This window comes from Typopeltis vanoorti, chromosome 9, assembly GCF_054136105.1.
Source record: "Typopeltis vanoorti isolate ZY-2024b chromosome 9, IOZ_Tvanoo_1.0, whole genome shotgun sequence".
Classification (NCBI taxonomy): domain Eukaryota; kingdom Metazoa; phylum Arthropoda; class Arachnida; order Uropygi; family Thelyphonidae; genus Typopeltis; species Typopeltis vanoorti.
The window spans coordinates 54,910,123-54,925,092 of record NC_143557.1 but is presented as its reverse complement, the minus strand read 5'-3'; the positions used below and the strand labels follow the sequence as shown (position 1 = coordinate 54,925,092).

Genomic DNA, 14,970 nt, shown 5'->3' with positions numbered 1-14,970 from the left:
ATTGGTGATAAGTAGCATACAGAAATGGGTTGATAACAGCAGTATTCTCTGTGGTTATCATTATGGGTTTGTTAAGGAGGAGATCATGTTTCACTAACTTATATACTATAACAGGGTGAAAAATACCTTGGACAGGGAAGATGCATATACAGTGGTGTACTTAGATTTTGCAAAGGCTTTTGATAGACTGCCACATGATAAACTCTTAAATAGATTGAAACAGATGGGATTGGATAACAGACTTCTGAGTTGGTTAATTTACTGGCTGTCAGATAGGTATCAGAAAGTTGTATTTGGGAGTGCAATATCCTAAAAAAAGAAAGGTGACTAGCAGTGTGCAGCAGGGGTCAGTTTTTATTATTACTGTTATTATTACATGACACTTCCAGGGAGTCCAAAGACTCATCAAGGGAGGACACCTACTCTACATCTCTCTGTCTCTACTAACTACAACTAACCGCAACTACACCAACACCATCTACTGGCCACTACCACCACCACCACTAATATTTCCACAGACAATTACAAACATCCATGCTCACGGCGGGATTTGAACCCACAGCCTTTTGGCTGGAGAGTGGATACTAACTGCTTGGCCAACCAGGCCAATGAGGATTTGGGGCCATTATTGTTCAATTTGTATGTTAATGATATTCAGTTGGGTTTAACTAGTGATATCCAGCTGTTTGCAGATGATGCAAAACTGGGGAGAGCAATGCACAGTCAGACTGATGTTTATGCCTTACAAGAGGATTTGAATTGATTGCATGAATGGGCAGGTAAGTGGAACTATCAGTTCAATGTTGCAAAGTGTAAGGTTTTGAGATTTGGTAAGCAACAATGGGATGCAAAGTATACACTTGGTGGGGAAACTTTAACTGAAGTAGAGGAGATGAGAGATCTGGAAGTGACGGTGGACAAGGACTTGAAATTCAATGTGGCCCCTGATAATGGCAATAATTCAGAGGACCCTGACATGCAGAAATAGAGAGGTTATGATTCCATTGTGTAAGGCCATGATCAGGCCTCATATGGATTATTGTGCTCAGATTTGGTCATCAGGTTTTCATGGTGACAAGGATATGTTGGAAAGGGTCCAGAGTAGATTCACAAAGGTAGTCAGTAGTCTTTTGAATGTGGAGTATGAGGACAGTTTGAGAAAATGTAAGTTGCAGAGCCTCGTAAATAGGAGGAAGAGGGGGGCGGGATATGGTTGAGACATACAAGCTAGTCAGGGGTTGTTATTGGGTCGACATGGAAGAAAATTTTCATAGAATGGGACAGGGAGTAGAACAAGGGGCTGTCACTAGAAACTGTATAAGAAGGATGTGAACAGAGGAGTGAGGAGCAGGTTCTTTGCATGGAGAGTCGTTGTTGATTGGAATGCAACACACATTGCCTGAGTGTGTGTGTGTGTGTGGGTCTAGGCAAAGTGAATCAGTTTAAGGCACAGTTGGATGAGCACTGTATATAATAGTGTGACCTCCAACGATGAGTCGCTGACTCCATGGAGGTCAAATGTTAATAATAATAATAATAATAATGTGGTAAGGAAAGCAAAACTGGAAGATAAGAAGAGACTGGCACTAAGATCTAAACATAATCCTAGGGAATTTTTTTTATCTATGTGGCCAGTTGGAGGACAAATGGTTATGGAAGAATAACATTGTGGGATAAAAATTGGAATAGAGTGACTGATGCAGAGGACATAGTGGAGTTGTTCAATAAACACTTTATTTAAATATTTCATCCTGGAGAAGTAAGTTTTAATACTAGAGGGATAGGGCAGGTTCGAAGTTTAGAGATGCAAGAGGAGAGTGTGTTCCAAATACCGAGTACCCTGGATGTAAGTAAATCTGTGGGACTGGATGGTATTTCATCACAGGTTTTGGGAGAATGTGCTAAAGAACTGACAGCTCTGTTCACCTGGCTTTTCAATGAAAGTCCGGCTATGGGAAAGGTACCCAAGGAATTTAAGGAAGGTAAGATAGTTCCATTGCATAAGGGCGGTAGCAAACTGGATTTGTCTAACTATAGGCCAGTTTGTGTTTCATCAATGGTTGTAAAGATATAGGAGAAATTACTGAGGGACCAGATACAGAGTTGGACAAATGAGAGTAATGATATCTGTGAGAGTCAACATGGATTTGTTAAGGGGCACTCTTGCTTTAGTAATATGATTGCCTTTTATAATAAAGTGACAAGAGCAATTGATGAGGGAAAGGCATATACTGCCATTTTTTTGGATTTTGCAAAGGCAATTTTGACAGGGTGCCACATGATAAGCCGATATTTAAGATGCAGCACATGGTTTTAGATGGCAGGTTAGTCAACTGCATTCAGGATTGCTGTCTGATAGGTATCAGAGAGTTGCGTATAGTGGGGCAGTATCAAGGAGGCAGAAGGATATAGAGGGTTCCACAGGGCCCAGTACTGGGACCTGTATTGTTTAACCTTTATATCAATGACATTGTCAATGGATTGCAGGGGGATATTTAGTTGTTTGCAAATGATGTGAAGCTGGGAAAGGTTATTAGTAATAGTGCAGATATGGCAGCTCTACAAGGATTTGAATACACTAGATAGATGGGCAAATGAATGGGAGTCTTAGTCTAATGCAGCAAAATGTAAAGTCTTGAAGTTTGAGATACATTGATGGGAGGCTGCATACTCAATCGGAGGAGCTGTACTGGAGGAAGTAGGGGAGAAAATAGATCTGGGAGTGATGATTGATAGAAAACTAAAATTCAGTGAACATATTGCAAAGGTGGTGAAGGTAACACAGAGGATTGCTGCAATACTGAGAAGGATGCTGACCTGCAGAGATAAAAGAGTTATTATTCCATTGTATAAGATCCTGATCAGACCTCATTTAGACTATTGTTCTCAAATTTATTCCCCAGGATTTGAAGGGGATAAATTAACAGTGGAAAGGGTACAGAAGCAGATAACTAAGATGGTTTCAGGACTGTACAGTGTTAGTTATGATGGTCAGCTGAGGGAATGTGGACTGCAGAGTTTGGTAGATAGAAGATGGAGAGGTGATATGATTGAGACTTTTAAACTGTTGAGAGGTGGTTGCAGAATTAACACTGGGGAGTTCTTTTGCTTTGTGGATCAGCCGGAAGTAGCAATGACAAGGGGCCAGCCCAGGAAGTTGAGCAAGAGAGTGAGGAGTGATTTCTTTGCATGGAGGGTGGTTGAACCATGGAATGCATTGCCTGATAGAGTGTTGAGAGCAAAAACAGTTAATGAGTTCAAGGAGTGGTATGATAGACTTTGTGTTTCCTAAGAAGGACCTCCCACGATGAGTTTTTGAATCTATGGGGCCTGAATAAAAATAATAATAATACAATTTTTGTGTTTCTCCAATGAATCCTGTGAATGAAGTTAGCTGTATTATGGTCATGTATTCTTGAGTTTCCTGTCTTTAAGATGTGGGTATAGTTCACATGCTCTTGGATTTCACATGTTCTCAGTTCTGCCAATTTGTTCAAAATATGGGACACTATAAGTAGTAGTGTGATGCAGTCAGTTTTCAATATAGCAATCAATTGCAGCAGTTTTCTTACTTATCTTTAAATCTAATTGCGAGTTATGTTTTTTAAATCTATAGCTATGCATTATGACAGGGAATGGTAACCATTATTATTCAGAATAGGAAGGTGAGATAATGAGAAAAAACTTTTGCTAAAAGATGTTTTATCCTACACTGGTATTAACCGCAGTTGATGAAACTGTTTTCTACTTTTATCTGAGATGGATGTGTCAGAAGAGCAAATAGAGATGGCTGTATGGTTGGAGGTCTTGACTACATTTAGTTATAACATCAAGTTTCTGTGATAATGTTAAATGGCATCATTGCTTCTCACTATAGCAGACAGCATCATAACAAATTCAGTTCACTATAACACTTTCAAAAGGTCTCAACCAAACTTCACAGGCAGAGTACTGTTCTAAGGGAAATTTAATGTAGTCTATTAATAACTCCTCTGACTCCTTTGAGTTTGCTGTGGTGATGGTCAGTTGTATTAACAATATATTTCATCCTCCTCATGAATGTGTCATCATGCATCATTGATTGCAATGGGAAGAGAGAAACAGGCATTGATTGTAAGTGAGTAGGAGGAATATGAGGAATTAAGTAAACTTGATGTTAATGACTGCGGGGTAAGTATTAGTATTACTTCCAAACCTCTATGAAGTGTAAAGACACACTGTAGGAGGCCATGAAAGTCATAGTGCTAATGTTATGGCTTTTTAGGAGGATTTGATTAAGCCAGAAAGGTCTTGAAATTTGGGATGCATGGTTGGAACTTCATATTCTGTTTGTGTAAGTATATTCTAGATAGTGGGGAAGGCAAGAAATTTGGGGATGATGGGATAGAATTGAAATTCAGAGAATATATTGCTAAAGTAGTAAACGCAATCCAGAGGACTGTTGCAATACTGAGAAGGATTTGACCAGCAGAGATAAGAAAGCAGTGTGGTGTTAAGTCGCCACCTCATCGCTTTTACTTTTATTCTTATGTTTTATTATTCTATATGTATTATTTATCTCTCATGCATATCAGTTATTTCATTGCCAACAAATTTATATTTTGTTTAGAATGACTGCACCAGCCGGCAACTAAATTCTGATACTCAAATAAATAACGCTAAACAACAAAGGGATCACGTGATGTGCAGTCGTGGCTCCCCCTTTTCTTTCTTATGTAAATTGCTTCTCCCTTCACTCATACAGGTCCAAAAGTTTTATAAGTGGTAATTCAATCTCAGAGACAACAGACTTATGAACTTTGATATAAAGAAATACATTTATTATAAACACTTGCATAGATTCACTTTAAGTAATAATTTCAATTCTAGAGAGTCTGAACTCCACCCCCCCCTCTTTAGGTTAAGATATCCAAAATTTCAATTCTTATGTTTAAATGAAACAATCCTAAATCTCTGTTATATTATTATGTTCAGACTCGATTATTCCATACAGGATTACTCAGTGCTCATTTTCTGAGCACAATTATATACAAACTTTATACAAAGTATGTCAGACGGTTTCCGTCTTGTATTTTAACATGGAAAAATATTCTAATTCATGCTCAAGCTCTATCCCCCCCACAACTTAATTAAAATTCAGGCTAATATCTAACATTATATCATATAGCTTCTTCCCGACAAACAGTTCAAAGGTTAGGTTCCTTTCTCAGCCCAAGCTTAGAGTGGTACCAGCTTATTTGACACAGACAGATCAGTCCAAGCAGTCTTTTAGGTACTATGGGTAAGTTAATGTGTGGAGCTCCTTAAATCCTTGGCTCCTATTCCTTTCACGATTACAATTCTGTAATGAGTATGAAAAATTGTACATTACCATCTTGTTCTTTTCATGGGGTTTCTGTGACTTCCCTCTATGCTTTCACTTCCGATATGTAAGATTTCCTTATTTTCTCACCACGTGTTTCTGTGGCATCAGCGACTTACTTCCACTATCTTCAAAGGTTGCCCTTCGCTGACTTCATGTTGGCATAGCTTACCAATGGCTCTTTACTGGAATTCTGACTTCATTCCTATGGTGGCTTTATTCGACTCGGTACAACAGCAACCGGAAGCTTGTCGCTGGGCACCGGTGACAAGCTTCCGTAGCTATCCAGGATTGGACGGGAACACAGGAACAGAAAACGAGAGAGCATTTGGGTCTCGTGCCGCGCCTTATATTACTAATGCGGCCGATTGGTCACCCCAACTCTGAACTGTTTTGACATGGTTCTAATACATAGATCTCTTATGCACATTTAATAATAACAATTTCAGTCCTGAGACACAATTTCCCTTTGCTTATCTTACACAGACATTATCAATTCTAAATACAGATTTCTTAAGTTTATTTAATATTAACAATCTCAGTCGGTTTGATATACTTTTGTGTGAACATATATACAATACTCTCTTAGCCCTGTCTCTGGAGGCATAAGCATGTCCTTATCCTTAGGTCTAATCGTCACTGTGTGTTGGGTCGGAAACAAGATGGCTTACGAATAGTGAGTCAGCTCTTTTTCCGACTCAACAGTGAATGTGTAAGCACAGCAGCAAGGTCATTCTGTCAATCGGAATGTCCCAGTGAATTTGTGTGCTGTCAGCCCTCTTACCACATTTGCAGGCAATGCATTTCATAATCTATTCATTTTCCATGCAGAAAAGCAGTTTCTCAAGATCTTACTCATCACTTCCTTTTTCAACTTGAGGGGTGGTGGTCCTTTGTCCTTGTTCCTTTCATTAGCTCTGCTGAAAAATCATCCCTGTGTCAGTCTGGTAAATACCTCTCAACAATTTAAAAAAGTCTGAATAAGACCTCGATCAAACCATATCTGGGTTACTGTGCTCAGATCTGGTCACTGGAATTTGAAGGAAATGGAAGAACTTTGGGAAGATACAAAGGCAGAAACAAGAATGATATCAGGGCTGGAACATTGGTTAGGAGGACAGGTAGATTGAGAGCATGCCTACCACGGGGTTTTGTGGATAAAAGACAAAGGGGTGATGTCATTCAGACTTTTTTAAATTGTTGAGAAGTATTTACCAGATTGACACAGGGATGATTTTTCAGTAGAGCTAATGAAAGGAACAAGGACAAGGGACCACCACCCCTCAAGTTGAAAAAGGAAGTGATGAGTAAGATCTTGAGAAATTGCTTTTATGCATGGAAAATGAATAGATTATGAAATGCATTGCCTGCAAATGTGGTAAGAGGGCTGGCAGCACACAAATTCACTGGGGCATTCTGAATGACAGAATTACCTTGCTGCCGTGCTTACACATCCACAGAATTCAACTGCCCAGGCCAGACTAAGTTATGCAGCATGGAAATAAAGGAGTCTTACAATGCTTAGAAGTGGCAGTAGCACATATGCAAATACCAGATTGACACTTAGAAGTGACAGTGGCACATATGCAAATAACAGTTTAGCTTGAAAGAGCTAAACTGTGCTACTACCACTTCTAAGCATAGTAATACTCCTTTATTTCCATGCTGCATAACTTAGTCTGGCCTGGGCAGTTGAATTCTATGGATGTGTAAGCACAGCAGCAAGGTCATTCTGTCATTCGGAATGCCCTGGTGAATTCTGCTTTAAATGAGTGGCAGTAAACATGTTAAGGAGTGGTATGATTGATTCTGTGCTATCTCAGAAGGACATCCCATGATGAGTCTTGTGACTCCATCGATATCCTGAACAATACTAATAATATGATTGATTCTGTGTTATCTCAGAAGGACATCCCATGATGAGTCTTCTGACTCCATCGATATCCTGAACAATACTACTAATAATAATTTAGGCATTTTTTACATTCACTTGTAGCATCTTAAATTTTTTAAAGGTATTTTATCATTTTCATTATAGGAATATGAGTAGTTTATTTCAGTAATATTAATGTTGAAACCATTTAGAAACAAATACTATGTGATTATTCTGATATGAAAATAAAATGTGCAGACCGAGTATTTTCAGGATATTTTATTTATTTTTGTTTTAATTAGTTTACAGGGTCTTCTTGCGAATTTAAGTCCCATTTTAGAAGGAAGTCAGGTAGTAGATGACTTACGAAAGATACTTATGGGAGTACAGAGTCTGAGATCTTTAAAGGGATTAAATTTATTTAATGTTCAGTGTAAGTGTTGACATTTACTAATGATATGTCATGGCTAGAAAATTAACAGTTTAGTTTCCATCCTTTCCCTTTTATTCAAACATACTTTCAGATATTTGAAGGTAAGAATGATTTTTTAAGTTTAAAATTGTCTTTACAAGTTGCAGAAAATTCGGTAGTCATAACTTATTTTTCACCTTTTACTAAGCTATGCAAGTACACTAGCATAGGTCAGTAAAAGGTCAGTTAATAGCATCCTTAAGAAATTTGATATTTCAAATACAACTGTACCAGTAATGATCTTCACTACTGCAGTATTCATTACTGTTTTAATAATTGAATCACAATCAAAAGCATCTACGATCTGTCAGTGATAAATAAATAAAGTCCTGATATTACTGCATACAGATTTATTAAGTTCTCTATGAATTTCACTACTTGGAGATTCAATAGCTTCTGTACATTAATCAATTATAGCTTCTATAATTATAGCATTTGTACATTAATTGGTTATAACTTCTGTACATTATTATTATTACTATCATCATCAGTGCTCCATGGAGTCAAGAGACTTGTCATGGAGTGCAGCTTATGATACCCTGACTTAAATCATTCACTGTCTCTAACTCACCACACTTTCAGGCACTGCATTCCAATCACCCACCGCTCTCCATGCCAAAAAAAATTGACTTCTCAATCCCATGTTCATTCACAGCTTCCCAGTGATGATTTCTTGTTCTCCCAACTCTGTGAAAAATCTCATCTATATTAATCTGATAATTATCCCTTACCATCTTATGCAGTGGTGGATTACCCATTAAGGCAATGAGGCATGTGCCTAGGGCCCCAGGCTTTGGGGCCCACCAAGCCAAGACATTTTCCTAAAAGAGATTAATGTTTTAAGTAAACATAGAAATCTTGATTATTTTAAGCAAAAATTTTTTCAAAACAATTATTATTTAATGCATATTTTGAACAGCGCGCACTATCTATGCTTTAAATAATGCCACAATACCAATATCGGAGTTAGTTGACAAGTTTCGTATTTTGTATTTTGCACAGCGCGCGCTATCTACGCTTTAAATTAAACCGCATTACCATGGCACTGTTGACAGCTTCGAGGTCACGAAAACTGATTGCATTGCCGAGATAGGAAGTTTCGCCTGGTTGCTCCTTAACTTCATTTGTTATTGAATCATGTAAGAGTGAGGTGTTTGTTTCAAAAATAACTTTTTAGTATGACTTTTCGTGTTTTTATTATTATTATTATTATTATTATTATTATTATTATTATTATTATCACGGGCAACTCCAGGGAGTCATTAGACTCATCGAGGGAGGCCCCAAATAATTTTCATCACAACTATTCCACATTCATACAGTATCTATCATACCTCGCCTTGAACTCATTCACTGTCACAGCATCCACCACAGACTCAGGGAGCGCATTCCACTCATTCACTACTCTAAAAGTAAAGAACCCAGCTCTAACACCTTTACTAACCACACTTTTGCCCAGTTTCCATGGATGTCCCCTAGTCCTCCCACAACCAGCCCTGTTCTCAAAAATATCTTCTGAATTAATTTTATAGAAACCCTTCAGTAATTTGAATGTCTCAATCATATCTCCCCTCCTCCGCCTATCAACCAATTTTTGCAACCCACAAATCCTCAACCTGTTCTCATACGGTTCATTCCACAGACCTGCTATCATCTTGGTCACTCGCCTCTGGATCCTCTCCACCTCCTCCCCATCAAGAAGAAAACTAGGTGACCAAATCTGAGCACAGTAGTCGAGATGAGGTCTTATCAAGGCTCGATACAGAGGAACAATAACCTGCTTGTCTCTGCTTGTCAACGTATTCTTCAGCAACCAAGTGATTTGATGAGCTGATTTGGCCACTTTTGCAATGTGTCCCCTAAATTTCAATTCCTTATCCACCAACACTCCCAAATCTCGTGCCTCATCAATTTCCTGGAGCACGGTTCCACCAATGCAGTAAACTGCCTCCAATCTTTTCACCCCAAAATGCATAACCTTACATTTTGCCACATTAAATTGACATCCATTCTCCCTAGCCCAGACCTCCAATCTATCCAAATCATCCTGCAAAATTTTGACGTCATCTGCATTCACTATTGCCCTACCCAACTTCGCATCATCCGCAAACAAATGAACTGTTCCTCTCAGATCATTTCCTATATCATTTATGAACAAATTAAACAGCAGTGGTCCAAGAACAGATCCTTGTGGTACACCACTAGTCACAGGCCGTCTTGTGGACTCTACTCCTGAGTAAACCACTTTCTGATATCTCTCCGTCAACCACCCTCCTATCCATCTCACCAACCCTATGTCCATTCCCATATGCTGCAATTTACTGATTAGAATTCCATGTGGTATCCTGTCAAAGGCCTTAGCAAGGTCCAGTAGAATCACTGTAAACCCATTACCCTTATCCAGTTCAGCCGTCACTGTGTTATAATACGTGAGCAAGTTACTGAGGCATGACCTACCCTTCACAAAACCATGCTGTCCCCGATACAGTATCCCATTTTCTTCTATCCATTCTTGTATTTTCCTCTTGACTATTTTCTCTAAGACCTTGATAATGATTCCTGTTATGCTGATTGGCCGGTAATTTTCAACAGCAGCCTTGGAACCACCTTTGTGCAGTGGAACTATTTTCCCCTCTTTCCACCCCCTTGGGACTGACCCAGTCCTGAGGCTCAAATTAAACAAAATGGTCAAGGGCACTGACAATTTTTTGGCCGCTTCACGTACGACACGAGCTGGTATACCATCCAATCCCACAGATGTATTGACATTGAGGTTCTGTAATAGACTAGTTACCTCTACCTCATTCATCACAATTCCAGTATAAGCTGTTGGTTCTTCCATTTCCTCAAAGTCACCACCTGGATGATATACTCTTGCAAAGTGCTCACTCAGTAATTCCACAACATCGACTGATTCAGTTACCTCCCTACCCTCAGCATTTTTTAAGATCATTCTACCATGAGCATTTTTCCTTTTACTTGCAACATATTGAAAAAACTGTTTGGGATTCTCTTTAGCCTGCATGGCCAATTTCCTTTCGTAATCTGCTTTTGCTTTTCTTACCACCCTTGTTACCATCCTGGCCTGAGCTTTATACTGTTCATGCACCTGATGGTCACCCTTCTCCTTAAATTCCCTCCACAATTGTTTCTTTTTTTGCAGCTCAAGCTTAATAGTGTTATTCATCCATTTAACCCCTACCTGATTTATTATTCGGACTCTTGGTATACAGTCAACCATTGCCTCCTGCAAACAGTTCTTAACCACCTCCCATGCACTATCAACATCCAGCCCTTGCAGTTTTACATGCCATGGCATTGAGCCAAGCACACACCTAAGCTTGTCATACTTACCAGCCCGGTAATTCCACATGTACCCTGTCTTAATTGTAAATTCGACTCCTTTAGCCACCTCCCAAGTCATGACCTTATGGTCACTCTCACCAATTGGTGGCAACATGGTCATGTTCGTTACAGCTACATTCTCAGTTGCAATTACTAGGTCCAGCACTCTCTGCCCCCTGGTATTTTCCAATACATGTTGCCGTAGATAGTTGTCCCTTAATAACTGCATAAAATCCAATTCCTTCCTCCCATGTGCCCTCTCCTCTTTCCAGTCAATGTTACCATAATTGAAATCACCCATAATAATTACCCTCCTTCCACTCATTTCTTCTATTTGCTTATGCATACTATTCCCACCATCCACTCCATCACCCGGTCTATAGCAGCACCCAATTGTATATTTTGTTCTGCTAGATTGTATCTCACACCAAACAGCCTCAAATGTGCTTTTTTCCCCATCCTGCAGTTCAACTTCTATACTCCTTGGCTGAAGCTCATCAGTTATCATCAATAACACTCCCCCCCCCCCCTTTTTATTCACCCTGTCACTCCTGAACACGCTATACCCATCGCATTCAATCCCACTAGCTTTATCATCTTCTGTCAGCCACGTTTCACTAATACCGACAACCTGTGGCCTGGAAGTGCCAACCATGGCCAAAAACTCTTCCTTCTTGTTCCTAATACTCCTGGCATTAGTGTACATGAATCGCAGAAGCCCATTTGTCCCATCCCTACTTTGATTCCTTATACTAACTATCCCATTCTGATTTGTTGTCCGTCGTACTCGCCCTGGCATAATATACTCATTCATACACTTAACTGCCCCCCCTAAAGTCTGCATATCTACTCCCCCCCTCTTAATAAATCTAGTTTCCCTGAGTCTGTACATCCACTTCCACATCATTTATCAACACTTTTTCAAGTCTCCGTACACCAACTCCATTCAAATGTAACCCATCCATCTTATATAAGTCCTTTCGCCCATCAAACTCATTCCACACATCCACAAATTCCACACCACTCTCCATGCATAACCCACGCATAAAGTCATTGCCAATTATGGCCCTCCTTCTAAACACTTCGCTGTCATACCGCGGTAAGATACTCACCATCCTAACTCTCTCACTCTTCTCTTTTGCTACCTCAAACAACTACCTCACATCCTCTATCATTTCCATTTTGTCCTCTTTCAAATCATTCGTTCCTGCCACTATTATCATCTCTTTCACCCTCTGTTTTTGCAGTCGAATAGATTCGCTGACGTCCTTTATGTTCGCACCCGGCTGGTACGACTTCGTTAAACTCTCAATTATTACGCCTCTTAATAGCGAATCCCCATACAGCACTCGCTCCTTCATTTTATTGACGTTTGCGAACATTCTATTATTTAAATTCTATTATTCTATTATTTATTATTTGAGTGTAGTGCAAGTAAAAAAAAAACTTTGTAAATTTGTAAAAAAAACTGATAAACAATCCGGTTAAAGAGCAAACATAAGTAATAAACATTTTTTTTTTTGGAAAATTCAAAACTAAACTCATAAACATTTTTTAAATTTACTTATTTTACCCTTCAGTGTTTAACTATGAAGCGGTGGTACCCAAGTGGAGCAGAAAAGCGGAAAGTACAACAAGAAAAGAAAAAAAGAGAAGTGAAGGTGCAAACATCTTTAGCAAATTTAGGATTTCTTGAATTAAAAGCTAATGATGCTAGTAGCGTTTCTTCAACATCGACATTCGAGAGCTCTATTGAATTAATAGAGCTCTCGAATGTCGATGCTCTCGAAATTCTAGAGCTCTATTGAATTAATGGAGCCCTAGAATTCAAAAGAAATAATTCAATTTCATCATCATGTCATGCTTCACATTGAGGAAAAGGGTGAAAATGAAGGAAATATCATAGACACGTTTAAGAAAATTTTGTCCGTGAAATGCTATCCAAACATGAGTATCGCATTTCGACTATCTTTGACAATGGCGTGCGGAGATTGTGAAGGTGAACAATCTTTTTCTAAGATGGCATTAATAAAAAATCAAAAGAGGGCTGTAATGAGCCAAGAGCGATTAAATGCCTTAACTCTAATTTCCATTGAACATGAGTTTGCCAAAAAAATAAACTTTGAAGACATAATCAATAAATTCACAAATTCTAAAATTCGAAAAGGAAATTTGTAAAAACGACATAAAAAATTATTCATTTAACTAAAATGTTTTATTATTTATCATCCTTTAACAGGCAGAAAAATCCAGAAGTTCAAAAAATTCAAAAGTATAAAATTTCATTTATTTGCCACCTAACTTTTATTTATTTTTTTATTCTTTTTTTAATATTATTATTTTTTGGGGGGCCCCCAAATATAATTTGCCTAGGGGCCCCAACTATCCTTAATCTGCCACTGATCTTATTATTATTATTATTATTCAGGCCTCCATGGAGTCAAGAGACTCATCGCGAGAGACCCTTCCTAGGAAACACAAAGTCTATCATACCACTCCTTGAACTCATTGACTGTTCTTGCTCTCACCACTCTATCAGGCAATGCATTCTATGGTTCAGCCACCCTCCACAAAAAGAAACCACTCCTCCCCCTCTTGCTCACAGCTTACTTTCTTAACTTCCATGTGTGGCCCCTTGTCATAGCTCATTCCTGCTGTTCCAACAAGCAAAAGAACTCCTGAGTGTCAACTTTGTGACTACTTCTCAACAGTTTAAAAGTCTCAATCATATCACCTCTCCTTCTTCTGTCTACCAAACTCTGTAGTTCACATTCCTCTCAACCGATGCTCATAACTAACACTCTACAGTCCTGAAACCATTTTTATTATCTGGCTCTGTACCCTTTACACAGTTAATTACCCTTCAAATTCTGGGGACCAAATTTGAGAACAATAGTCAAAGTATGGTCTGATCAGGGTTTATACAATGGAGCAATAACTCTTTTATCTCTGCAGGTCAGTGTCCTTCTCAGTATTTCAGCAATCCTCTGGGTTACCTTCACCACTTTTGTAATATGTTCCCTGAATTTCAGGTTTCTATCAGTCATCACCCCGAGATCTCTCGTCTCCCCTACTTCCTCCAGTACAGCTCTTCCAATCAAGTATCCCAAACTTCAAGACTTTACATTTTGCTGCATTAAACTCATATGCTCATTCATATGCCCACCTGTCTAGTTTATTCAAATCCTCTTCCAAGGCTATCACATCTGCACTATTACTAATAACCCTTCCCAGCTTCACATCATCTGCAAACAACTGAATATCCCCCACTGCATTCCATTGACAATGTCTTTGATATAATGGTTAAACAATACAGGTCCCAGTACTGAGCCCTGTGGAACCCCACTTGTAACCCTCTGCCTCCTCGATATTGCCCCACCATACACAACTCTCTGATATCTATCAGATAGCCAATCCTGAATCCAGCCGAGTTCTGACATCTAAACCTATGTGCTGCAATCTAAATATCAGCTTATCATGTGGCACCCTGTCGAATGCCTTTGCAAAATCCAAAAAAATGGCAGTATATGCCTTTCCCTCATCAGTTGCTCTAGTCACTTTATTATAAAAGGCAGTCATATTACTAAAGCAAGAGCGCCCCCTTAACAAATCCATGTTGACTCTCACAGATAACATTACCCTCATCTGGCCTATAATTAGACACTTCCAGTCTGCTACCACCCTTATGAATTTCCGCTATCTTGCCTTCCTTCCATTCCTTGGGTACCTTTCCCATAGCCAGACTTTCATTGAAAATGCAAGTCAACGGAGCTGTCAGTTCTTTAGCACATTCTCTCAAAATCCGTGGTGAAATACCATCCAGTACCACAGCTTTATTGACATCCAGAGTACTCAGTATTTGAAACACATTCTCCTCTTGCACCACAATATCCTTCTTTCTCAAACCTGCCCTATCCC

The 14,970-nt window shown here is 39.0% G+C and overlaps 1 protein-coding gene across 1 annotated transcript in view; it reads left to right on the top strand.

Moving 5' to 3' along the window:
- LOC150103058 (uncharacterized) overlaps nucleotides 1–12,860 on the top strand; it is a 209,434-nt gene extending 196,574 nt beyond the window's left edge. Inside the window, exons 14-16 of the mRNA XM_090398069.1 lie at nucleotides 7,538–7,668; nucleotides 7,809–7,822; nucleotides 12,633–12,860. Of these exons, the coding sequence (XP_090254195.1) occupies nucleotides 7,538–7,668; nucleotides 7,809–7,822; nucleotides 12,633–12,860 (373 nt within the window). The remainder of the gene's footprint in view (nucleotides 1–7,537; nucleotides 7,669–7,808; nucleotides 7,823–12,632) is intronic.
- The last annotated feature ends 2,110 nt before the right edge of the window (nucleotides 12,861–14,970 follow it).